Genomic DNA, 26,712 nt, shown 5'->3' with positions numbered 1-26,712 from the left:
CGAACATATTATACAAGTCTTTACATTTGCCTATGGTCTGTACAGTATCTGTTTTAGTTGGGTTTTTTTTTTTTGTTTGTTTTTTTTTATCTGAGTGAGTGTACTCTTGAGAACTGACAAAATCCTTGGTCTCAGATAATGTCAAATACAGATCATTTATCTGTCTCAGACTGGCCTGCTTAATCGTCAACGTCCAGCTGACCCTGATAATACAGTGTCAGCGCAGCAGCTCTGTGTGTCTGTGTGTGTGTGTCTGTATGCGTACCATTGGTCTCCTTCCAAATAAACACAGAGGAGCATGCTAACGATTAGAACATTCCTAAAGAGGTCACTACCTAATGCTTTCGTGTTTTCACTCCACTATAACAAATTTTTTGCAAAATGAGGGAAAATTTTTCCATTGCATGCATGGGGTATTTATCATTTGATTTTAACATTGTGTACAAGTCAGTGATTGATTGGACAGCATATTACTCTATAACCATCTGTCCATTCCTACACAGGTGTATTACACAATTAGCACACAACAAACAAAACAAACAGTTCAAACATTATGTGCCCATGTCAGTACTTTCTTCTTTTCAGTCCTTGTGGTAAATATTACACATATTCCTCACACACACACTATTGTAAAGAGTCATTCACGTGATTTGTGATGTTTCAGAAAAGTTTTGAACACAATAACAATGGGCAGCAGAACAGCTATAGTACATCATGCCCCACATGTCCAGCCAACTGGCCATTTTTATGAAGACTTAAGAGGAAAAAAAAGGCATACTTGTGAACTAGAGCAGATCTTGAAATGATTTCAAAACTATGTGAAAAGAACAACCACTTCAATCCTCTTACAAGCAATTTTCGCCTCCCAAACATTCGATCTGAGGAAGTATAAAAACCGATTAACTGACAAACCTGTCGTTTCAATGATCCTCTTGTTAAATTAAGTCAAAAACTGGGTGTAAATAACATCATTATAAGGGATGTATTTACAATATGTTCGAGAATTTGCCAACATGTTGGCAAGAGGGGGATAAGCTGAATTAGGGGGCCATCACAAGATTTTGATTAGTGTTGATGTAGGGCTCTCTAGAAGTAGTGTGGTAAAATAAACAGTGTGTGCTTTGTACTGGTGTGGTGAGTGGAGAAGAGACCCACCTAGCTGTTGAAAAAGGAGGGCCACACTTTTACCAGTGATGGGCAGATTGTTACTCAGAGGAGTCTGGATGAGCTGACGGTCCCCGGCTCCCAGTGAAAAGAGTTTCTGTACCAAAAAAAACCCCCAAAAAACCCAAGCAGTGAAATTCTAACTCAGTACCCATTTCACAGTGTTATTCTCATGTGATGTAAGTCATAACACTCTTATATTGTCTGATGTGGAACTATTCAGTCTTTAAAAATCAAAATTACATATGAACAGTGGCAAACTACAGAAGTTAACCTAAAAAAAAAAAGACAATCTGTGATCAGTTTCCAAATGTGGCTGATGCTATGTTGAACAGAAATCGTTTCATAACATAAGAAGCTACAGACTGGAGCCCTTTGGACAAGACAGAGGAGGTTTTAACAGCTGTGCAATAGAGTACTCGGTCTTGCTCTCTGTCTGAATATTATACATGCTACTACTGCGAGAACTTACCAACATCACAGCTGCAGGACAGAATTAGCTTTAGATGGTCCAATATTCATTTAGAAAATCCTAAATTACAGGTTATCTAAAATAATATGAGCGCAGCTGTTTACGGCTGCCATCCAAACTAGCTGGAGCTACTCCCTCTATCAACATCCTTCATTCAGCTCAGTGAGTTTCAAAGTTCTGTCAGCGTTGCAGTGCTTTTGCTACTCAGAGGAAGAAATATTCATGAAAGAAGCTTTTACAGAAAGCACAAAGGCAACAGACTCAGTGGATTTCATGCTGAAAAAGACAACGGCGCTTGAGATTAAGTTCAGACCAGACAGAGGAGTGGCCATTCCGTCTCATGATTCCTGACATTCCAGGAGATTAGACTTTATGTTCTATTGAGGGATGAGTTTGTTCCACCTTTGAGGTTTAGAACTTTAGTTGTGTTTGATCTGAGTAATACACACGATCTAGCTTGGAAGAATAATGATTTCAGAGGGAAATATGAAATGTACTAGTGAATTACACAAAAAAGCGTTATTCATGGCACGGTTATTATCTATGATAATGGATGTGTTCCTACGGCTTGGGAAAAAAATTATTTTCCCCTGGCCAAATTTCACATTTATCTACTTCTGGAGGTCTGTGTGTTCGATGTGGCTTATTCCACAAGTCTAGAGATTGTTTCAACGTGGAACATTTAAAAAGATAAATTTCCATTTTTCTACACTGTAAATGGCTTACGTTTTATCTACTCACTGGTTCGATTTTATAGAAAATGTACTTTAGAAAGCTCTCCAGGAGAGAACAGTCATTTTCAACATTTCAAATGGACTATGTTTCTGTAAAAGGATAGTTATTATTTTCTTTTTCTTTGGGGTTTACTATATGTTATTATAGCTTAATAAACACTAAAGAAACTATATTTCTGAATGTCAAAATATTGCTATATGCTACGTAAAAATTTTGGGACACGAGGTGCTGTTTAACTATGGGATGAAAAAATATGATCCTCCGCACTCCCACCCCCAAACAGAGTACAGGGAGTCCTACTACAGTACAGAACATTTAAATCTTCTTTGACCCTTTATGCCTCTGTTACCATTGATCTTATACATGTCAAAGGAAAAACGATGAGCAAATTTCTGTACTGTGAACCAGTAGAGGGTGTGGGATCTCTGGATCCCTACGTCTTCAAGGCTGAGAGACCAAAGTAAAAAAAGAAAGCCTAAATGTGAGGGAGTTCTAAGTGAACGTCACAGTTAACTGAATGGAACATCACAGAATTGCAACTATGGCAAATAAGCATGTGGTTTGTCACCTTCTTCTGTCTGCATCCCCCAACAAACTCAAGGGCGAAAACAACCCAGGCAGTGAAATGCCTCATAACTGACTTTGGCACATTTAAAGTGACTACTCAACAGTCAAATTAACCTCACGTGACCCTCATTTGGACGGGCATATCCCAGGGGGCTTTGCAGGAGGCAGACAGGGAGGCTGGGTCAGAGTGGAGGTATTTGAAGAATTGTTTGGTTAAAGTAATGCATCACCTGGGAGCCTCCAGCCACAGGGACCATGCATGTGAAGAGGTTGGCCACCAAGCCCTCCAAAGGGAAATTTAGGTTGTCGATATAAACTGTGTAGATCAGTCCCAGACAGCCCTGTGAGACACAGCACAGACACAGTTATGACGTACACACGCACACACACACACACACACGCACACACACGCACACACACACACACGCACACACATACACACGCACACACATACACACGCACACATGCGCGCACATGAGCACATGCACGCACGCATGCACACAGACACGCACACACACACACACACACACACACACACACACACACACACTCATACACCCCAGATAAATTACAGTACACAAGTGCAAACAGTCAAAAAACAATAAGACCCCCACACATTAAAACAACTGTAAGCCGCTACAATCTAACTTACTATGTGTAAAAACACTACACAAAACACTGCATACAAAGCGTTTCTTGCAATAAATCAATCCGAGGCGACCATCTTTGAACCGCCTCCTAAAGTGGTTTAATGACACGTTGTCATTAGCATGGTATGAGGTCACAGACTACAGCCCCTCAATTCCATAAATGAAACATAAACATCAGCCTCTCGTGTGCTGCAATTCATCTAAGAACCATACAAAGTAGGCCAAAACCAGTCTGAAAAAAATAAGAAAGAAGAAAAAAAGAGAAGACTTGTGACCACTTTGGCATAGCTGCTCTCTGGATATAGTATTGGATAGAGTGGATTTCCTGGCTCTGAACTTGTTCCATAGCTCTCTTCATCTCTCAAATCCCTATTCATTCTGTCTGCTGACATGATCGTTACTGTGTTCATTAGACATAGTAATATTTTCAACACAACCCAATCATTTCTTCAGGATGGAAACCCTGGAAAAAACACTTTTTAAAGACTATTTCAGATTGTAAAATACTGGGCAATCACCACAATGAGGAGCTTTCACAACTTGATAATTCAGAAAGTCCAATATACTCTGTAAAAGAGGCAACTTGGCTACAACTGTAATGTCAGTTTAAAAAACAAAACAAAACACAGCAAACCACTGTCTACTGTTAGGGACTACTGACAGGACGCTAGAAGAATTTTACTGTTGAAACCATTTAAATTTGTCTTCAATGTGTATAAAATTGAATAACTCTGAATTTTTTAATGGTGAATTAAATAAATGAGTTTAATCAGTGTGAATCTTACTATTTTGAATTAGTTGAGTGTTGATTCAATCATTCAAAATTTAAAACTGAAATATTAAGATTAAAGCAATTCTCACTCAATATGGGCATAAATGCATCCAGGCCATTCAGGACAAGGAATTTCTTTTCATGTTGAGTTTGACTAAGTCTATTTTCTTTTTCCTGTATGGCCTTGATGCTTTGTTCTCATGCTGACTCTCAATTTCTATGATCTGAAGTTTGAGAAGCTGAATTTTAATGCCTTCCAAACTGAATCTACACTCAATAAATTAAAACCTGTAAAATTCACAACAAATTCTATTTTAACTTCAAACAAATATCATTCATATATAATGAACTTAAATTCAAATGTTTTTGACAGTAAAATATCTCCACACCAAACTATGTAAATTGACAGCACTGAAACATGACTGTTGACACTCAGCTACAGACAGAGGAGAAACTTGCCTGCCATTGCTCTCATCGTTTGCTGCTAAAATAGCCATCAGTTTCAGGCTACTGCTGTCCATGCTACAGAACAACCACAACAATCAGTTCTGTTTTCCTCTCTTTTGAAAAGGTCAATATAGTACCTAACTGTTCATACTCGTTTCGGCCTGCATTGGAAACTACTGTTTTAGCAGGAAAACATAAATGCGGCACGGGGATTATCCACAGAAAGAGCGACACATGCAATACTTCAGCTTTCACATGCATTGTTTTCAGTTTGTATTTCCTCAAAGATTAATAGCATACGCGTATGGTATAACAGTATACACTTGTGGTGTCTTTACCCTAAATATCTCAGGATAGTCCAGTCTAGAGACCAGAATGAGACTTTTAGGAGCAAAGACTTGAGCTGGCTGGATTAGACCATCTTCCTCTTCTTCCTCATCTTCATCTCCATCTGCCTCCAGTGTTTTAGAGCCCTAGGACAGAAAACAAACAGACATAATGAAAATGGGTGAGTTCGGTACAGTCCTTCAGAGTTGAGGAAGCCAGAGGGTTATGAGATGAAGATCAATCCACTGGGATCAAGAGAGCTTGGGATGTTCCCAGTCTGTTCTGTGTCCAGGTCAAACATTGAGATGGGAAATTCAGCTTTTGTCAGGACCGTAGACTTGTTGATCGTCAATTTAAATTATGAAGGCAGTTACTTTACTGACCGAGGCCAGAATGATGAAAATATGCAGTGCAGGAACCAGGAGTTCAAACTGAGCACACACTGCTGAGAAAATTAGGCAGCCCGATGGTCCCAAGGCAAAGGTCATCAGACTAAAAGAATTTCTATCATTGATATACATCTAAATCCTCTGTTTTCTCAGTAAAGACATACAGACTCTGGAGAAGTCTGAGAGGAACTTCCTTTTAATTCTGTAGTTGCCAGAATTGATACTCATCCCAGTTGATTGAGAAAACAAGGGGAAACCACACATAAGAAATCCCTATGATTATAGCTAAAGCACAGATGAAACTGTAGACGTGCAATCCCTGTGTTTATGAGGACAGTGTGACTGACCTATAACTCGTAAGCAGAATAGCTTGCATTTTTTCCCAGACAGTAATGCAAACTTAGGTTCACTACTAAACTGAAGTGTGTTGATTCAACAGTGTCTAAAGTAACTACTCTCTTTTAAAAAGCAAAGCAAGCAAGGTAAAACAAACAATGAAACTGGAGTGGGCTGTGCACCTCTCGAGCCCATATCTGAGTCAATGCTTACTGAGTCAAGACCGCTAAAGGATGGAGAAAAGCTACAACAAGTTCTATGATATATGAAAAAATGAGACATACCAAAGGAATGAAATTGCAAAAGAAAACAGAACTGAGAGGTGCTGGTCTATTTATGGATTTTTACACTTGGAGACAGTTAGAGTGTTGATTATTTTGTCCAAGAATTCTCTCTCATGGGTGGGGATGTTATTTTGACCTATAATGTCCTCAAATACTAGAAGTGTGCTGGAAGAGTGGTAACAAATGCAGTCAATTATATTAGGAACAGTGTGTTTTTTGGAAAAACTCTAATTTCTTTCAGGGCTCTGTTAAATGATGTATTCAAACTGAAAAGTTAAAAAAAAAAAATCCTAATAATTTCAAATTCTCAATGCTAAGGAACATCATCATACTAACGAAAACCTTCAACAATTAATAATAAAATATCTCATCAACATAAGTTTTAATTATAATAATTTACAGACAAAGATGTGGCATCATGGGAATATGAATACTCTCTTCAGTTTGTTTGTAGAGAAATTACAGTCACACAAGACCGTTGCCACAACCTCACACAGATCATTTTTGAGGCCTTTGTACAGAGAAGAAAAAGGAGTATGATACATGAATGAGACGTGACCTGGCAATGTATCCCTCTGCTCCTAACATCACTCTACAGGGACGTGGAGGTCAACTCCATTGCTCTAAATCTGGTTTTCATTGCCCTACTCAGAAGCCTGTCAGCCCTCTGAGCTTATACTGGTACCTACCCTTTAGACCCTGCAGACTAACTCCTTTATTAGACTCCATTTGATTCCTTCAGACAATGAAAACATGCCACAAGAGCTCCAGCATCTTATCAGAGGGGAGCATGAGATTAAAATATCCCCTCAGATGGAAAACACATTTCAACAGTATTGGGAGGATTTGGTTCAATTATTAGGGAAAACACATTCCTTTGCCAAACAGTTCACAACTTCTTCCAATCAGATAGAAGAAAAATGTCATTTCAATGTTCCGAGATGCACGGCCATGCAGAGGTTGAATGGTAATAGGTATAGATTGGAGCCTATGTTTGTTTCTCTGGCCGGGTTAATACCTTATTTGGAAGGTACAGATATACAGAAAATAAACCACACACAACAGGAATCCATATGCAGACAAAGCCTTACATGCACTTTCCTTAGCATTTTTCCACAATAATTCCTCTATACTCTCAAACTGCTCTCTCCGCAGAGTACATGTGTAATTTTCAGAGAAGTGCATGTTTAGAGATGAAGCAAAGTAGAAAATATCACAAAAACAAAATTCAGTGAGAATTTGATCGATTTCACAGATCTTTTGGGCCTTTTTACTGTCACTATGAAAGTCTGAATGAATGAATGAATGAATGAATGAATGAATGAATGGTTCATTCCATCTCTGCCTTTCTCATCCAGCTCTTATCACAGGAAAATTTATGACAGTGCCATCCACTCAGACATACTTTAATCTTAACCCAAGTCATTAAGAGTTAGAAAATATGCCGCGCTGAGGAGAGATGGCCAGAAATATCGAAGAAAAACAATCAAGACAGAGACAGAGAGAGACAGAGTCAAGTGGGCTGTCAAGAACTGGTGAGACAGTGAGCCCTATAATAAAGAGTAATGCGGCAGTAGTAATGAGTGTGCTGACACTGCAGCACACGCATCTGGGTGGCCCTGCACTTTATCAGCTGTGGGGGCTGACTTATACAGGACACAGTGTATACAAGGAGGACCAAAGTGTCTCTCTAAGTTAGGGCCTTGTGCTCCCACAGGGCCTGAGATTAGGACAGTGGGATACAACAGCTGGGGGTCATCACAGCACAGACACAAATGCCTGGAATTTTCAGTCTCTGCCAAGGTCTTGTGCAATCTTCAAACTGTAGGCAAATACACAGCCATCACTTAAATGCCCTTATTTAAATGGTTACGCGCTGGTTCAACCTTTCAACCTTTATTTGTGCTGAGTCTATGAACCGACAGGAAGCAAACAATAAATGTCCAGAAACTCACTCGGATGCCTGCCATAAAATGTCTGATTCACACACAGTGTATTTGTAAGGAAAACTAATTAACCTTAGCTGTGATGACTCCACTCTTTCAATTAATGTGATTCACTCTTCTGACATGTGCACCTTTTTGCTATGATAATTGTCATTTCCTGAGATATGCTGGTACTACCGTCATAGTGCCACATTCCTGATGATGTGATAAAATAGTGAGTTAATGGAGATTCTGAGGAAACAAGGAGTCTAAGTGGGCCACTATTCAATCTTTACACTGGAAATTCTACAGATTCGTAAAGAAAATTAAACACGATTAGTCATCAACGACATCATTCTAAGATAAACTTGTATCCTGATCTTGTATTAATTTTGAGCGCAATCTGCTAATTCAATTTTGGCAATACCAGAAAAAGCGTGAAAGGATATAATGAACGATCTGTGAATCTAATTTGTCTATTGGTCCTGCCACTAATATGCACGTCAGACTGACTGCAGCAGAACACAGTTGCTTCACTTTCAGTCTGAGCTCTCTCACGGCTGTCTCAGGAATCTAACTTGTTTTTCTACTAAAGCTCTTGAGCTTGGATTTCTGGAACCCATCAAACACGTGACAAAAATTCCTGATTTCCATTTTAAAAAATGATGTTCCATGGGGGAGAAAAAAAAAACAGCAATACAGAAACAAAACCATTTTAAAGCATCATAAAAAGAAGGGACACCAAAACCTGACAAAAACATACGTTCACCCTGAAGAGTGCTTCGATCAGGGTGTATTTTTACATTTCTGTTTGTGCCAACAGACAGACTGAGGCTGTAACTCAGTGTTTGCAGAGAGTCTGGAGAAGACAGGAGACTCAGTGGGATGCCATTCTGCTTAGTGTGCACAAATTATGATTCCTTGTTTGTGTGGCACAGTATTCTGCACCATCCAAAACACATCTGCTCGCTCCAAATAAGAAGTTTTCAACACCAACAGCCATTCTCTGTTGTCTTACATTAAAGAAAAAAAAATACAATAAAAGGTGACTTTGGGAAAACTTAATCGCTGTCTTATGTAGGCCATCAACAGATTTAAAGCTTGTCACTTCTGTTACTGTGTGAGTAGACACTGAGCCATGGTGCTGGACCCAGGGCAGATGAATGCTGGGACATGGCAGTCTCACCTGCAGGTTGACCTCTGCTTCATAAAAAGTCAGGCAGGAACAGTAGTGTCTGTCTGAGTCAATATCTGTCAGCACCACAGTGAAGAAAGTGGGTAACTTCCTCTCTCGAGACAGCCTCCATCCCCCTGGCTGGCAGAACTACAAAAGAACAAACACATACACACACAATGAAACATGACAAAGAGTTCTTGACTTTCACTCTCCTAATTTATGGCCATACAGTTTAAAAACACACCGTGGTCAACAAAAACATGTCAGCGATTTGCAGATACAGGCAGCTGTGTAGTTACATCACATATGCAAAAGAAGAGTCAAGTGGACAGCTGTTTCAGTAAAATCACAACAAGAACAGAACACCTTGCTGTGTTTCCAGACAGTTACTGGAAATCAGCATCACAGTCACATTGTCTAGTGCAGTGTTGGTCCCCTGGTGTTGAAGTGCTGGTAATTCGTCAGTGTGAGTGGACTGGTAATGTGTGTATTGAGCAGATTGTGAGCCAGGATGTTCGTATCAGGCTACTACATCCTCTCATCAGAAAGCAGGAAATGGTACTGATTTGTTTTCCTCATGACTCACTGCTCATGCCCTGTGAGAGCAACACAACAGCAAAAAAAAAAAAAAAAAGAAAATTTGCTGTGAAAGAGTAGATTTACTGTATGATGAAAACAATCAAGCTTTGTCAGAAGATGAGACAGTCATTTAAACTCTTCATTTCAAAGTGAAGATCCACACCAGTCTACAGTCAAATCATTTGTTTTTACTGAGAACTGAACTGAGAAACTGCTAGTGACAAAAGGCATCACCAGGGGAGTTATAGACTTGAGAAAAGTGTAAAAGGGGTGATGCAGTGAGTTAATCTTGGGTGTTTGTGCTGGAAGCCACTGTGGCCTAGTACACAAACAGTGGTTTAGACTGCAAACATGAGCCCCGACAACGACTGAGGGGAGAGAAAGGAATTAGAAGCAAAGATTGAGAAGCAAAAAGTCAAAAAGAGAGGCTCTGCAGCAGGTGAGAAAGGGGGGAGAAGTATGTACACATTATTGTCTGTACATCATAATCATAAAACAACTGTTTGCTTTAGGTGGAATGAGGAATTGAGAGAGAGAGAAAGGGAGAGAGAGAGAGGAAGAGAGAGAGAGAGAGAAAGCGGGAGAAAGAGAGAGAGAAAGGGAGAGAGAGACAGAGAGAGATAGAGAGAGAAAGGGAGAGAGGGAGAGAGGGAGAGAGGCAGAGACACAGAGAGAGAGAGAGAGAGAGAGAGAGAGAGAGAAGAGAGAGAGAGTGAGAGTGAGAGAGAGAGAGTGAAAGAGAGAGAGAGAGAGAAGCAGGCGTTTGAGTGACCCAAGGACTTGAACCCGGATGTCACTCTTCCACAGCAGACACAATAGAAGGCAGGAAATCTGTAAAACCAACACACAGAAGAGCACACTCTCCACTTGGATCAGGTTCCAGGAAAATTACAGAAAGCATGAAAATATATTAAAGGCATGTTGTAAAGCTCCACTGGAAAATAGATAACATTCTGCTCCATTCTGCTTGCGTACCTGGGCAGATGATCTGACGCAGACTCAAAACAAACTCAGATAAAGAATGGGTAACATGTTTTCCTTAAGCAATATTAGTGCTCTGCTTCTCAGTGCTGTTATGAGGCTCTCAAGTGCAGAGCCTGTTTGTACCTGGCTCACGCAGGCTTCAGTTTGTGTGTTCTACTGTCTTACACGTGCCTGGTGAAATTCACGACCACATACAGACAGACAACAACTCTAATGGGAAATATCCCTGAAAACCCTGACCAACTCTAAACACTAAGGAATCTCTTTGAGGGTGTTCTCTTACAGTCAATATTAGCTTAGGCTTAGTGTCTTGGAGAGTGCAGAGGGAACATCAGCTCTGCAGGACAGAAGCTGCCCTGTGCCTAGACAGCCAGGAAGGAGAGAGCAAGAAAAATATTTCTGACTAATCCAAGTTCATAAAACAAGTATATTGGGCTGACAGTCTAGGAGTGACTGCAACAATTTATATATTAAATATGCATGAGTAACTCATTTTTCCATTGGAACAAATGTGGGCAACAAATAAATGAAAACTGCCCAAAAGGTATGTGGAAATATGAGTTTCTGCATATTAACAATGTGCACAATTGAGCACTCATAATGAGAAGTGAGAGGAGCTCCAGGAACAGGCCAACCACCAGTTACCAGCTGACAGGCATCTGCATGATGTGACTTAAGTTTCAGGAAAAAAAAAAAAAAACACACAGAGTTATCAGAAGAAGACATTCCAAGCAATACCACAAAAACATCTAAGCCTTTTTCTCCATTAAGCATTTCTCTTCTTAACAGACCCAGATGCGCAGGCCCACGTGTTGCCCATGCGCACAAAAAAACAGCTGAGTCACAACAGCAAGGACAGAATCTGGACTAAAATTAGATCCCAGTCAAATGACAACGGAATTGTGAGCTGTTCCAGTCGCTCTGATGTCAGTGTCCTCTGCTGCATTGTTACCCTGTCACTGATGTTCCTCACGCGGCACAGAGCTGCAATGTTCCTGCCTCAGACTCTGACACCAGATCTGCAGGCTGACCTGTTAAGAATCAGCGCAGTCAAATACGATCATCTCTGCCATCTAATTAGTCCACAAAGATGCTCGTCTCGTCAGCACTATGTTCCACTGCTTTGGACGTGTCACCCTATTGAATGATAACCATATAGGGACTAGGAACATCGTGCTAGTTAAAGGACAAATAGTAAACCAATTGCCTGCGCAAACCGCAAGGGCAGCAAATCGGTGCATGCAAAAAGCTTAGCTTTACACTTCCATTATTCTTGCTTCCTCTTCATTTTCTGTGAAATCTCAAACTGCATTTTCCTACTTTGCATTTACCAGAAATTGCTTAACATAGAGTGTTACAAAGTATGAGAAACAGACAGCGAAAAAAAAAGATTGAAAAAGAAAGATAGGTAGCCAATAGTTGGCAGTAAGACATTTTGGAGTCGGAAAACACTACAGATGTGACCACTCAAACAGTCTGTTTTTCCTTGAGGAGAACAGTGTTTCAGAGCTGCTCAGCGAGCAGCAGAGTGTTTGTCAGTTCTGGAGGAAGAAAAGAGCTAGAACACAACCGAAAAGAACTAGCTGCTTAACTGCAGACATATGGAGGGTCTATTTCTGTCAGTTAGGCTGAGGTCAATCAGAGGGGCAAGGTGGGAAGTCTTAACACGGGCTGAACGTATCTATTCATAGAAGTGAGTGTGAAGACCTGGGGGAAATTCAGCAAAATGTAAGCATAACAACACTTCCTGAGAACATCTTCAGGGTCAGTGATGGGGGGGGGGGGGGGGGGTAAAAGACTGACGGCATAGCCAAACAGTACACTGGTCCTGTGTTCAATTTACACAAACAGCCACACGTTGTACTTATCAGCCGGGAAACTGATGCTCGCTGCACGGCTACAGCTACTGCTAATGCATATACATCAGGACCAGATACTGTTCTCAATTCAATAACAGCTAGGACACTCTTTCAGTTCTGTTACACAACTTCACACAGATGGTTCATTTTAGGGATGAATGTTTTTAGCTAGTCAACAATGGATAGCAATAATTTATTACAAAGACAGAAGGATGAGTAACCAGGAGACGCTACAAATGCAAAGTGGGCAACAGTGGTCATTTTGAGGCCAGTTATTTAGAGAGTTGATGACACTTCAAGGGTGTAAGAAATTCTAAAGTCTGGGGTTCAAGATATCATATTTTTAACTCATGTACAAGCAGGAAATGTCAATTACTAAAGCCACACATTGTCCAGCGTCTAGCTCATACAGCTGGTTTCGCCCTAGTTCCTCACTCGTAGTCCTTTGGGGGGATTTCTTCACTTCAGGCGAATACTTGAGCTTTATTTTAACACACAACATAAATTAAAAACATTCGGAAAGATCACCACATGCATCTTAGTCTTTAAACACTTCAATCTGTGAAACAAGGAAATGCTAAAATATGGAGATCCGGAGAGACTTGGACATTCTTTCACTTCACTCAGTTTGCTTTCAGTTCCTGTAATAAAGCAGGGAAAAACACTCAACAATACTTAAAAAAATCCAAGAAATACCTGGGAATTCCTAATGGGTTTTCCTAATGTGCCTGAATGTGGACTACAGAGTGGCCTGTTTATTTTCTTCCCCAAAATTCACAGGCGACTCATGCCTGTAAATTTCCCTCTGCTATTGCCAACGAAGACAATAGATAAGCTCCTAATACTAATACAAACACACACCTTCTGAAATCAACAACACCCAATAAATAACTACGCCCAAAGGCTTTTCAAAGGAGAGAATAATTTCCCCTACAGCACGTGACGTGGAACTTAGACACTCCCATGGGTAACAACAATGCCTCCTTAAGCAACACATTAAAAAAAAAAAAAAAAAAAAGCATATGATGCACTGAAAAAATAAAGAAACAAGATAGCTACTGCAACATATACAGGGCTAATTGTCAATGTGCTCTGCAACTAAATAACAACATCAAGTTCAGTGAAAACATTGTTTCAAAGATGCAGGCCACTTTGAATGGGTAAGTGTAAACATCTTTGTCCCTTTGCCATAGCAAGGCACAATGCAGCCCTACGTCAGTGTGAAGCCCCCTGCATGTGAGCAGAGCGATAACAGCTCAGGGACAGGTGCTTCCTGTGGCTCAGAGAGCCCAGAGCGACCCACTCTCCACACCCTAAAATCAACCCTCAGTTTTTTCTTTTGTTTTTTTTTTTTTTTTCTCTCTCTCTGTTTGTTTTTTTCACCTGAGAAAACATCAGCTCCATATTCGAACCTTGTCTCAAAGGTTTGGACACTCTGTAATGGTTTGGGGCAGGATGAAGAAAGTAACTCTTGTTTCTCACTTAGAGTGTTTCCTACATTCCTAAAATAATGCCCATGCACTAAACAGTGGTCAATGCCCTATAGTTTCAGAACAGAGAATATTACTAAAGTTGCTGATGACATAAAACTGCACAAAAGTAGGTGGACAGAGAGACAGACTCTGGAAGGAGCACAAAAAGCATCCATTTATACTCAGTGAAAAGACAAAAATTCTAATGATCAAACTATAAGTCTAGAACCCTCTGTCACAGTATTGAAAGTATGACCTGGTCAAGGCTGGTCAAGTATACAACACATGGGATTTTACAGATGCTATGCGAGGTATGCTCATGTTCACAGGAATGGAAAACTGTGGCATGCAAGATCATTTTTCTCCAGGAACAGTATAATTGGTGCCCACTTAACTATTGACAAAACAAATGTTTGAGAGAGATTTATGGACGCTACAAGGCGCCTCCTAAGTACCTTCCTTAAGCAGGAATGAGGTGAAGGAGAGAAAGTGATGAGTGAGAACACAAATAAAGACACAGAGAGGTTAAGCCACGGCAGCTAAAATTCCACAGACCACATGTGACCACTCTGTTGGTGTGGTGGGACACGTCTAGCATGAACTCACTCATGGTGTCTAAATTGAGGGCGGTCAGCAGATTTCCTCTTTTCCTCTTCCATGAAGTCAATGCAAATCTTGTAAGCATTAAACTTCAGAGACCAAGAAGAGGGTCCTAACACGTAACGAGCCGCCAGGCACCTCATCCCGGTCTGTCGTGTTATCATCCATCTGTGATCTCGACTAACAATTCATAGGGTTTTGTTCTCATTGGCAAGTTCTCACTGAAACTGGCAAGGTGGCTTGGTGGCTTGGTGAGTCAGTTTCCCATTCAATGTGACCACAGAAAGAGTGGAAAATAACAGAGCTCTGAGAGAACAATTACACTCTGATCTTTGCTCGGTAACATTTTACTTAACCATAGCTCAGGAACATGAACACTAATCACTCCTGATACAAGTGAGGATGGTATACACAAATCTCTGAAGATCTGTGTCTGTTCCTCAGCAACATACTCCTGTTCTCTGCTCATTCTAGACAAAACAAGAGGAAACTTCTAGAAATACATATAAACGTCACTACCATTCTGGTAGGATCCTCTGAAGCCTGAAATTATCCCATGATGTTTTTTCATCACTTCCCATGTTAGCCTGCTGACAGTCCTAAATTTAGAGAAGTGGAGTCTGTTTTAAAGGAGTTGTAAAATCCCTCAGTGAGTGGGCCCTTCTACTGTAGGGACGTGACAGCGCTACTGCCTGCACGTCCAGTGCTCCTGCTTCCTGGTGAGGTCATAGTGGCTTTCAAGGTTACTTCTGCTCTGACTCTTCCTAATGTTTCATTTCTCTGGCTGGCGGAATACTGATTCATGTGGACATCTTCCTGACAAACACACACAATTCTATTCTCCTTTAGTTGGAAGGCATCCTGGCATTTGGAATGCACTGTTTTGTTTTCCCGTTTGTTTCTTGTTTAACAAACATGGAATGAAACGACGTGCAGTGAGGCATGTCAAGTCTCCTCACACCAGCTATTCATCCCCGTAATGCAACATCCATGTGAGAGGAGAGAGCTTGACAACAGGCATGCGCACACGCACATGCACATGCACACGCACACACACACGCACACACAATCAGACCCACCCACCAGATCTAACTCTACACGTCTCAACTCATGTGACCTATTACAAAGATCAGAAACTGTCGCCTTCCTCGCTTGAGTTCACATTATCATCCTTCAGTTATTAGACAGACAACAGACAACTGTGTCATTTACTCTAGAGACTACACTGCAACTATTTACACATTTTCTGAATAACTTCAGCCTCCTTCCCGGAAGTGCATACCACATACCAGATTACAACAGGGATTTGGGAAGGGGGCGGGGGGGGGGGGTGGGGGGGTTCAAGAGGATGGAGTACTAGAGGGTGGGGGGTGGTTTCAAGTTGACAGAGCACTAGACAAGAGAAATGACACAAACGTTTACAATCAGTCAGGCAAGTGAGGTCAAATTCCTTCATTATAGGATGTCAGGCCCCAAAAAGGAATTTTCAGTTTCATCAGGAGAAAATTCTCTCAAAACAGACCAAGTCCAAGAAAACTAAAACGGTTTTGCTCATGAGGACTTTACGCAAGACCCCTGTGGATTGAATGATTACATCCTTTTTCTAGTCATTGTAAGATTAATTTTCTTCTTGTGTATTCTATAAATCACATCTATATTGAACTGCCAGACAATTTTCTTAGTGCTCATGTTTGTCTATCCAGGACATAAATTTATATCCAAGAATGTCTTCAAAAGACAGTGGAAAATACTGAAGACTTATCTTTACCATTTTCAGAGATGAAGTCTAAAAAATAAAGAAATAAACTTTGCTGTTCTCCTTGTTTCGAGGTGCCTATTAATCCAGTTTACGGTCAGAAGAAAGACTGAAAAAGAGGGCTCTAAAAGCAAAGACTGTAAACATGAAATATACACCACGGAAACAGCACTTATAACACAGTCCTGCAGCGTTCGAGGATGTTCTGCCTGGTCTGTTATTCTTAGCATGCTGAGGTAAAAGCATGGCTTGAGTTCGGAGGCTAAAGTCAAAGCTAAAGGCAAGGAAAATGTCATCATGAAGATGTGAATCCATCAAGTTGATATGCTGTGTTAGAACCACACTTCAACACATGCAGGCTATGTTTACTTTCTGCTTAAACTTCACGGGGATGTGGTTCCCTGCAGGCTTGCTGAAGTAGTCAGAGTTGAGCAGGTTTCAGGTTTGAAAAGACCAGCAGACAGGATGCGTGGGCCTTCGTGTCAATAAATACAGCATACATTCCTGTCATTCTTTTTTTCTCACTATGCTGTAAAATATATGACAATAAAGAAAGGATTGACTATAATACTTTCAATTTGAGGTATTTCGTATGGCAAACTAGCTAGACTTTGACCCAATAACCTGCATAATTTAAATTCATCATAACGAAGGGATCATGACAATTTTCCCCATGGCGTTGCAGGAGTGAACTGGGCAACAACTCCCTGTATCATAGTTCTTCTACACCAGTTTACTGTTGACAGAAATCTATGTACACATGAAGGCACTCACATCCCACCACAGCTCACAGAGAATCATTTGTATTCTACGTGTGGCTAGGGATGGCTATGTCCCATTAAGGGAACTAGGTTGGAGGAGAAATAAGTGTCTTTTTGTCCAGACTACACTACTTATAGACAATATAACAAAATGCGTTTCAATGCACTGCATGTAATCCTCTGCAAATGTGAAGGCCACACCAAGGTATAGGTGTTCATTACAGCAAGAATAAGTCTGAGGGGACTCTGAAATTACAGAGAATAATCAAATAATTCCAAAGGGACTACTATGTTTCAGATTTCAACATGTAATTTTCTTATTCTAGTATGAAGTCTCTAATTTCAAAACTTAATATTTTAAACTATCCCTTACGATGTGGAATTTTTTTTGTGTTGGAAAAATATTATTGTTTACTAAAATCCTGCATGACAGACTACAAAACCAGACATCAACTTTAAGAGAATAAATAAAAAGAACATGCTCTTGGTTAACTGCCCATGTTTTGAAAATAATTTGAAAACAACTCTGTAATAAATGTCACCACAAATCTTCTCACTGAAAAAGCATGTAGTTACCTCCCACTGTCATTAAAACAAAAAGAAGACTATGAGATGTTAGCACATCTTTGGAAATAAGATAACCTCCAACCTACATGCTGCACAGTCAGGGTAAAAACAGAATTCGTATTGCTTTCCACTGTGGCATTACACCTGGGTATACATACATTAAGGCTATTTAATTAAAAGTACCTGGGCCAAATCCAACCTGCAAGCAGATTTTTACTGGCCCTTTGAGCAGTCAACTAATTAAAAGAAAATAATTTCGGTTTGTCATTTTGTATGTTCTTACTTGGCCTACAAAACATGTCAGTTATTCCTATTTGTCCCACCCAATCAGTGTTAACAGCCAATTATAATTAGCCATCCATAACACACTCAGGCTGACGCAAGGATGTCCCAAGCTAACCCACTCTCTTGATTCCAGCGCATTCTATCTGCATTTAGATTAGCCAGCTTGGCCATCTGGTCATACTGCCCAAATGTTGCTTTCCACAATAAAAAAGAGAAAAGTCAATGCAAAAAGCAGACATTTTAACAGTGAGTGGACTCAAAGGCATGTGTTTGCTCCAGCTGGAATGAAGCCTGTGTGTTTACTGTGCAATAAGAGCCTATAGGGGAAGAAGGAATATGACTTGTGGACGCATTTTGAGACAACCCACCCCAACTTTTGTAATGCAACACTACTAGAGAAGGTCACACAATAAAGCATGATTGACTGAAAAAAAAAACAAAAAAACAACTGTAGTTGCACATAAATTCATGTAGCCAGACCTGAACAGTAACACGAAGGACACATCTGCGGCTTTACACTGTAAAGGTCCTTAACTCATCTTAGCTCTGCATCGGTTACATGGCACAGAAAGGTCAGCTGTATTGTGTAAAGTTTAACAACTCAACAAAGCGGACCTTGCAGACGTCAGCACCGGTATACATCAGAGCTAACTGTGTGAAAGATGCCTCTATTCCTTGTTAACAAGTCCCAGCCCATGCATCACAAGCTATGACTACAAAATAAAAAAGGGGCATATACATCCCCCAAAAAACACGCGACCTTTTTGAGATAACTCCAAAACAGCCTGTAAGGAATCTTCTGATTAGTTTTTCGGAACACTTGTTCTTTCACTGTCCTCTTTAAAAAACAGAGTTAAGATCAACATTCACTGTTACAAGAAATAAGCTGAAAGCCTGTTCTTGGAAATTCATGCTATTTTGAACGCACATCACAGTTTTGTGATATCAGTCTAAATAACAACACTAAAATCGCTAACATGTCTTGTTACACCCTATATATACAATGTCTTGGTGTGCTGAGTCATCTATATGATATCCAGATGTCAAACAGGGAGAAAATAAATTTGTATGAGGACAGACAGCTGTTTATATGCTATTTGTAACTCATTGACCCTGGCATTTAAGTTTCAACATCAAAGGCTGAAGAATGTCAGAAACTTAAATGTGTGTCTGGTGTTTCTGGCCCAAGGACATATCAGTGTGTTACTGCAAAAGTTTCTGTGAAAAGGGATGATTGAAAGAGTGTGAGGTCAGTATTTAACTATCATCAGGGAGACTCAATAATCTGGCTGTATATTCACATGACATTGCACTATGGAAGAAAATAAAATATTTTAAGTGGCCAGTGCGCTCCATTCATCACATATAAAGAGATTTATGAAAAACAATGAAACAATTCCAGACATGTTTCAGTCATGTGCACTGCAAATTTATGTCTCATACATCTGAAATTTTGATAATAAATCTAAGAACAAGTTGCGACACTGGAAAGTATTAGATTCCAACATAAGAAATACATCATGTCCCAACAAATGCATTTATGATTTGATGCAACACACAATAATTATTTGAATATACTTATATTTTATACTTCCAGAAATTCTGGAACTGAATGAGATTACTGACCAAAAGATCTACAAGCTGCTCCCTTGAATATTTTGTCAAAACTCGTTTTGGATAAAGACGTGGAATTTACTGATGATGGAATGCTAATTAAGCATGTTTTCTTTTTTGTTTTCAGAATGGTGACTGCAGAATGTAACAATTGATTCAAATTTAAGTATAACGAAAAATATTAGCACACTATGTTCAATGCAGGAGGAGAAACTGTGAAAGAAAATCAACTCCAAAGTCAAATTGCACCGATATAATATCTTTTGAAAATTTCACATCAGTTCAGCTCAGGTAAGTTTTACTGTTCTCAGTTCTATCAGTGAGAATTCCACTGCAGTTACAGGACATTCTCTTGGTTGCGTGGGCTGAGAAGCATGCCATCCTCATGAGTGTGAGCAGGCCCATCACAGGTCTAACACTGGACCCAGCACACAAGCCCAGACAAATGCCACTGGTGTTTATGGGAAGCTAAAAAAGCTCACATGTTGTTTATTATGGTTGTTGATAGCCAGTCCAACTTCAGAATGCAACCAACTGCTATTGATCAGGACTATTCCGGATTCCTTACCCTGTATCTGCACTGTTCTCCATGTTGTTGGCAGTGATGGGCTGATCTAAACAGGAACTAATGGGAGCCTTCTGGGGGAAAAAGTGTGCTTTTTTAGCTGAACTTTCAAGTGGCTCAAAGTTCAAAACATCACGCAAGTACTTGGGCTAAATCGGTTCTTCATTTCTCAACTAAGATTAAAAACACCGTTTGAGATTTTTTTGTTGTTGTTGTTTTGTTTTTTTTTTGTTTTGTTTTTTCTCCAACATCTGGTAAATTCTTCATCTGTGCTTATTTAGTTTGCTGGGGGGCTGTTGGAACCATGAAATGGATTTTGTGTCTAGCCATGTCAGCCTTTTCTCTTTTTCCAGGGCAATCGTATACAAATTATAGGACAGCGAAAATCTGCAAATAATAATGGTTTATATTCCAGAAAAAAAGCTGCACAAAATCCAAATTGCCTGTGTGGTTTGTTAAATACTATGGGGTGTCTTCATTAAAACTACAAAGCTGGAATTCAAGTGAAATTTGCCCCAAAACCAACACATGCAAAACTACGCTGGGGGCCCTGAACATTCATACCATGCATCGCTTTGAAATGTTTTTCACGGCTTAACCATTCATAGTAAAATATCACATCGACACATATCTTTCAAAATGCTTAAAATAGTTCATATAATTTCCCTAAATTAAAGAAAATGTGTTATTGATTTAATACTTGCAATAAAAACTGATGTGTAAAGTGTATCTGTTCAGTGTCTTGCTGACCTCATGTACACTGTTAGTCTATGATACTCAGCTATTTAAGGCATCTTAAATCACCATATATCACACACTCTACACTTGGAGGGGATTTTAGTGAGGACATCTGCCAGCACTCATATGTTAGGCAAAATATAAAGAAAAAACACGTAAATCTAAATTTAGATATCTGCCACATGTTGATTAATGTTTTAGAGATGATGTTGTGTGGATGTAATTACGTTACGTGCCTTGGAGACCATCATGCATTACTAACACCAATAACACTCATCATGCTTGAATTCAGATTATTAAAACCATAGCCACAATCAGACCTGATCACTAACAGTGTATGACACAATAAACAATTGTAGTGTTGGTCTATTTCTGGCCCACAAACATTTATCCGCTTTCTAAAATTTAAAGAAATGACTATGAGTCTTTAGGGGCTGATCTACATTGCAGAGTGATTAAGACCAAGTACTTCTGTGCTATAAATGGGAGACTCATCAATTTCATTAAAATCACTGTCTATAGTAGGGATGTCACAATATCAGAATATCGCTGATCGACACCAGTGCCAGTAAAATTCCATTATTCTCAATACCTGTTTCGATACCAAGGCAAAACTGTAAATCCCATTCAACATACACTCCTTTATTAAAAAACGTAGCATGAGTATTAATAAGTAACATCTAGGGCAGTGGCAAGTGTTTAACAGTTAACAGTAAACAGCAGCTTCAGAGTATGTCAATCATATACAAATAACAATATTGTGCTTGTCTCAACAATATAATATGAAATATACACCAATTATAAAATTTCAAGGATAGGACCACTAACATGAACAGCAGCTTCAAAATGGTGATATATAACCTTCAAGTGGTTAACAAAACATCATTCAACTAATCTAGTACTGGCATTTAGCCTAGTAATATCAAAATACAATCAATTTTTTATTCCACTGCATTCCAACTGCTGTATTCTGTGTCACTGTGTGTCATTAAAGAACTAGGCTAAACTTATAGATCAAAATAAGAACTGACTTTCAAGTCCAACACTGACACATGATCTTCACGTTTAAAAAGAAATATGAAAAAATATGAAACGTCCAGCTGTAACTTCAATATTTTAATACATAAACTCAGAGTGCAAGCAGTAGTGAAAATGTACTGACATGGAGACAGACCATTGTTTTCTACAAATAGCTACTTAGAAGGCTACCATTATATTTCGTTGACACTTGACTGAATGGTGTGAACAATATAACAAGATACAGCCTAAACAAGCCAGGTAATTTAGCACATAGTGATATCAAACAGTATATGCAGAGATTCTTTTCAAAGTTAGGGTTAGGGTTTTCAGTGTTAAGTTTGGCAGTGCTATCACTGTAGCACCACTAATATGTGCCATTTTGATTTGTTGTTTTTCTCATCTGCTGGTGAACAAAGTGCTTGCAGTCAGACATACAGGAGTGATACAGATCAAGAGATTTTGACTGAGTACTACTGATACTGCAAAAAACATCTACTGTTACATTTTCTGAATTTTGGCATAAACTTGTTACCAAAGTATTGATGTCCAAAATATGTGACCTTTTTGAAGAGTAACATTGTGAACAACATACCCAGAACATCAAGCTGATCTTAATTCCTTTCAGATATAAAACAGAAAAGAGATTTGGAGCAAGATTTTACTATGCAGTCTCCTACTGGTTTTTAGAGATAGTCTAAAAACATGCTTCAAGTATGCATCTTCATCATTTTGAATTATTAACATGATAGGCATGGTGTAAACAAGTTAAAAACATGATGAAAACATGCCCAATATGTTGTGAAATCTTCATGGCTATATGTGCACATTTTAGCAAAAAAAGGCAGGAACCTACGTGTGTAGGGCATACCTGAAAAGGCCATTAACAAAATGAGCAGACTGGTTTCCACTGGTGAAGGACCAAAGTCTGTCTAAAAGAGACCCTGTGCAGAACACTGGTATATGGAGACACGGTTCGCCAACTCAACCTCGGAGTTCAAGCCAAATGTATCTCCCATTAAATCATTAAGAATGTCTTGCTAAACAAATAAACAAACAAACAACCCATCCATTGGCCTCAGATAGACTTTGCAAGGTTCTGAACTTTTGAGTTCAGACAAGTTTACTGCTACTGTTGCTGAGGAGATTAACAACAAGTTCTTCTCATGCCTAAATAAGCAAATATTTGGTTGTGAGCAGGGATGATTTGTGCCTTCTGGTAAATGACCCCCTGCCTGGAGTTTTAGACCCCCCAGACTGAACCTGGGGCAAACAGCAAGAGACTCCCTGCTGCTGGCAAAAAAGTGAGAGCAGAGACAACTAATAGAGACACACTGATTATAGGTTATACATTATGAGGCATGAAGTGTAAACTCTTTGGAGGAGGTGGGGAGACATTAGGGTAGGAGTAAACCAATTAGTGTATGTGGAGGGGGTGGGAACAAGTTTTTGAATAAACAATCATCATGTATTTGTTGACACAGGAAATACCAATATCTGCTGTAGACACAGAAAGAGCGGCATGCCCTGCAGGAGACATGGGAAGACATACCTACTGGTACGCTACTGTGAAAACATCACTTATTTGGATTACTGATGTGGCTTACAAGAATCACACAGAAGTTGCATCATAAGATGTTTCCAAATGAACACAGAACATTTTTACGAGGTAGAGTTACACAAGTGAAAGATTTAAGTGCTTGAGCTCAAGGAGAACTTGAGCAAAGCTAATGGTGAATGGTGATGGCTAGACAATAGCCAGAGACACTTCAAACAGTGATGCAGTGATCACAGCTGATAAGTCTTTCATGATATCTTCAAATCTGTACCCATGCACCTACCATCTCCACGCCCTGAGGAAACGCTGTGCCATTCCAATCCTTTTTAGGGAAGCGCTGAATAATTTTCCCACATCCCTCTCCTGAACCTAAAAGAAAACAAAGATAAAGAAAGAGAATCAGCACAGAGTAAGCCTACAAACACTGACAACAAAGCAAGGAGGGATAAAGTTGTCTCATGGCAAACCACAAATTTACAATGCCATCACAGTTCCCCTGCACTAAGACTATATTGTTACATAAAATGCAAAATGTATGTTTATTTAAGAGGTCCTTTATCTATAAAGTTAAATAACGTTTCATCAGGACCCATTACATTATATTTATTTTGTATTTATTAATACTACAGCTGTGATATTTTTGGTTAAGGTTCTCTAACAACAAATCTCATATTGGCATGTTAAAACACTACTCACTTCACTGGCTACACAGCCCCTGTGATGACTGCACAGTCCCCATCACCAAATGAAGTGTTTTGCAGTTTTCAGCACTATGAGCAACACTTTACAAAGTATTACTTTATATGAGCTTACTAGAGTAACATTTCACAAAGGGGAAAAGCACTGGGAAAGGGCATGTCAGGACAGTTTTCACCACAAATCATTATGATGGGTAATCACAATTCCAGATTTCCTAACTGGCACAATAACATTTGAGGCATTCTTTCAGGGATTCAACAATCACCTTTCCTGATCATTCTTTTGTCGTGCTTCGTATAAATGAAAAAGTGTGAAAGAGAGTGCCGACTCAGGGAGCTTTGGCAGAAGATACCAACCTTGTAAATTACACCTTGTGACAAGTGTAGTTTCCAGACTAACAGATAAAAACACCTCTGAATTAAGTGATATTAAAAGATGGAAAGGGTCCAGTACAATCAGCAAGAATTCACTCAATCTGAGTGCACCGCTTGATAAAAAAAAAAATGATTTCTCAAATTAAATACGTGACAGGTTCATTCTTCCTTAAAGCACAGAGATGATAACAGATTCACAGAAAGCTATGCTGACAAAGCAAAGGAAAGAAATTAAGTGTATGTACATATGTGGTATTCACATGTGGTAACTTAACTGAGGCCCAAACTCCAATTACAGATTTGTGAAGGAATAGGCTATGCTCTGTTATCATCTCATTATCACCACAGCAATTGATGCATGTTACTGATGAATACAACTTTAAACGGAGGAGTGCAATGTCCTTGAAAGGTGTAGGCTATTTCACATGAGAACTCTTTTCTTTTTTTACTTTCACATCTTATTAGATTGATTACACTTCATTTTGAAACGTTCAGTTCCACTGAGAAAAAATAGACCAGGTTGTGTTACGTTTTGGGTAGTTAGGCCTAATTGGTCCCAACATTACAAAAAGTCTTAATGCTCAAGGAATGCTGTTAGAATTAATCAGAACATTTTGAACAAACCACAGTCAATTAAAAATTACTGTGTTGGATAAAATCCCCGTGTTTGTACGAATTGTGGTCAAAGATTAAGTGTGAGAAACCAAATCTGGGCAGCTAACACAAACAAAGAAATGAGAAGAGCAATCATTTGCCTCATTGCCTCATAAAAACATTACAGCTTTGGTTTGGGCAACAGTATCACATAACTCAGTCACAACGAGTATTTCCCTTAGACATACAAGGAATGTCTTCTTTGAGAAAAGAGAGCACAACACAACACAGGACACAAACCATGGCGTCTGAGATAATCAACAATCCCACTATAAATATATTAGACAGTCAAATTTGCTTCTGAGTTGGAAACAGCTGAACATGTTTGCAGCTGTGATTACGACATGAATAGATACAGTATATATATATATATATATATAGGAATCTTATAGCGCACAGGTAACAATAAGAGATAAATTGAAAACATCGTACAGAAATTGTGTAGTCAGGCTGATGTTGTTGAACTGAGGTCACACTTCCTATATTGATGGACACTAGTGTCTCAGTAAACATTCCAATCCACTGTTTTTCACCTGTCTTTTCCAGTCTCACTCATCTTTTTTTTCTTCTTTGACGTTGATTCTGCTTCCTGTCAACATGCTGACTGAACAAAGAAAAGCAGTGCTGACATTTCTGTTTCTGAATCAATTAGGACCTGCAAGGACTTTTTTTTTTTTTTTTTTTTTTTTGAAAGAGGAAACATTTTTGACACAGTTTCCAAATCCTAAACTAGGCCTGCAGGATTTGGTCAAAAATATCACAATTAGTCTGATATATTGCAATTACAATTTGAACCATGATATACTAAGCATTTAAGTTAACATCTCATACTAGTGCTTAAGTACCAAGGCTGAAAGCACCTGAAGGCATAAAATCGCACTTATAAAAAGAAAAAGAATATTTTGAAATATTTATGTCAACTCAGTAAACAATTTAAATGACTCAGTTATGAAAAACAAAAAAAAGCACAAACTGTTTATAACTTTCTCATACAGTGTCACACTTGCAAAAGTACAAGCGAATCTTGTTTGTTTTGGTTCAGGGTTTTGTCTGTGCCTTTTTAACTTACATGGGCCTTTTTTGCCATACATTCCACATAAAGTTCTCTGTTGACCGAGATGCAATGGATAATGCCCAACAAGGTTTCCCAATATAGGAAAATAATGAATGTGGGGGAGGCAAAGTACTCCACGACGCAAGCTGGAGTGGAGTTTCCTCAACCAGGTCCATTATTTTCCTGTATGGGAACACCTTGCAGGCCACTTACCAAAAATTTAAAAAATGGAGGTTTAGCAAGTATTAAAATAAAAATTTCAAAACAACTTTCTAGCCCCCGTCCCTCACCCCTAATTGCATTCTTAGCTCAAACAGTGCATGGACACTGT

The 26,712-nt window shown here is 39.3% G+C and overlaps 1 protein-coding gene across 1 annotated transcript in view; it reads right to left on the bottom strand.

The window, feature by feature from the left end:
• Window positions 1–26,712, bottom strand: part of sbf2 (SET binding factor 2) — a 78,341-nt gene that overhangs the window by 40,757 nt on the left and 10,872 nt on the right. The window contains exons 2-6 of the mRNA XM_030765745.1: window positions 23,884–23,969; window positions 9,255–9,392; window positions 5,146–5,280; window positions 3,169–3,279; window positions 1,156–1,261 (exon numbers count right to left, since the gene is read on the bottom strand). Of these exons, the coding sequence (XP_030621605.1) occupies window positions 1,156–1,261; window positions 3,169–3,279; window positions 5,146–5,280; window positions 9,255–9,392; window positions 23,884–23,969 (576 nt within the window). The remainder of the gene's footprint in view (window positions 1–1,155; window positions 1,262–3,168; window positions 3,280–5,145; window positions 5,281–9,254; window positions 9,393–23,883; window positions 23,970–26,712) is intronic.

This window comes from Chanos chanos, chromosome 2 (genome assembly GCF_902362185.1).
Source record: "Chanos chanos chromosome 2, fChaCha1.1, whole genome shotgun sequence".
Classification (NCBI taxonomy): Eukaryota; Metazoa; Chordata; class Actinopteri; order Gonorynchiformes; family Chanidae; genus Chanos; species Chanos chanos.
Note: the sequence above shows the minus strand (reverse complement) of the source record. Positions and strands in the feature narration are given on the sequence as shown.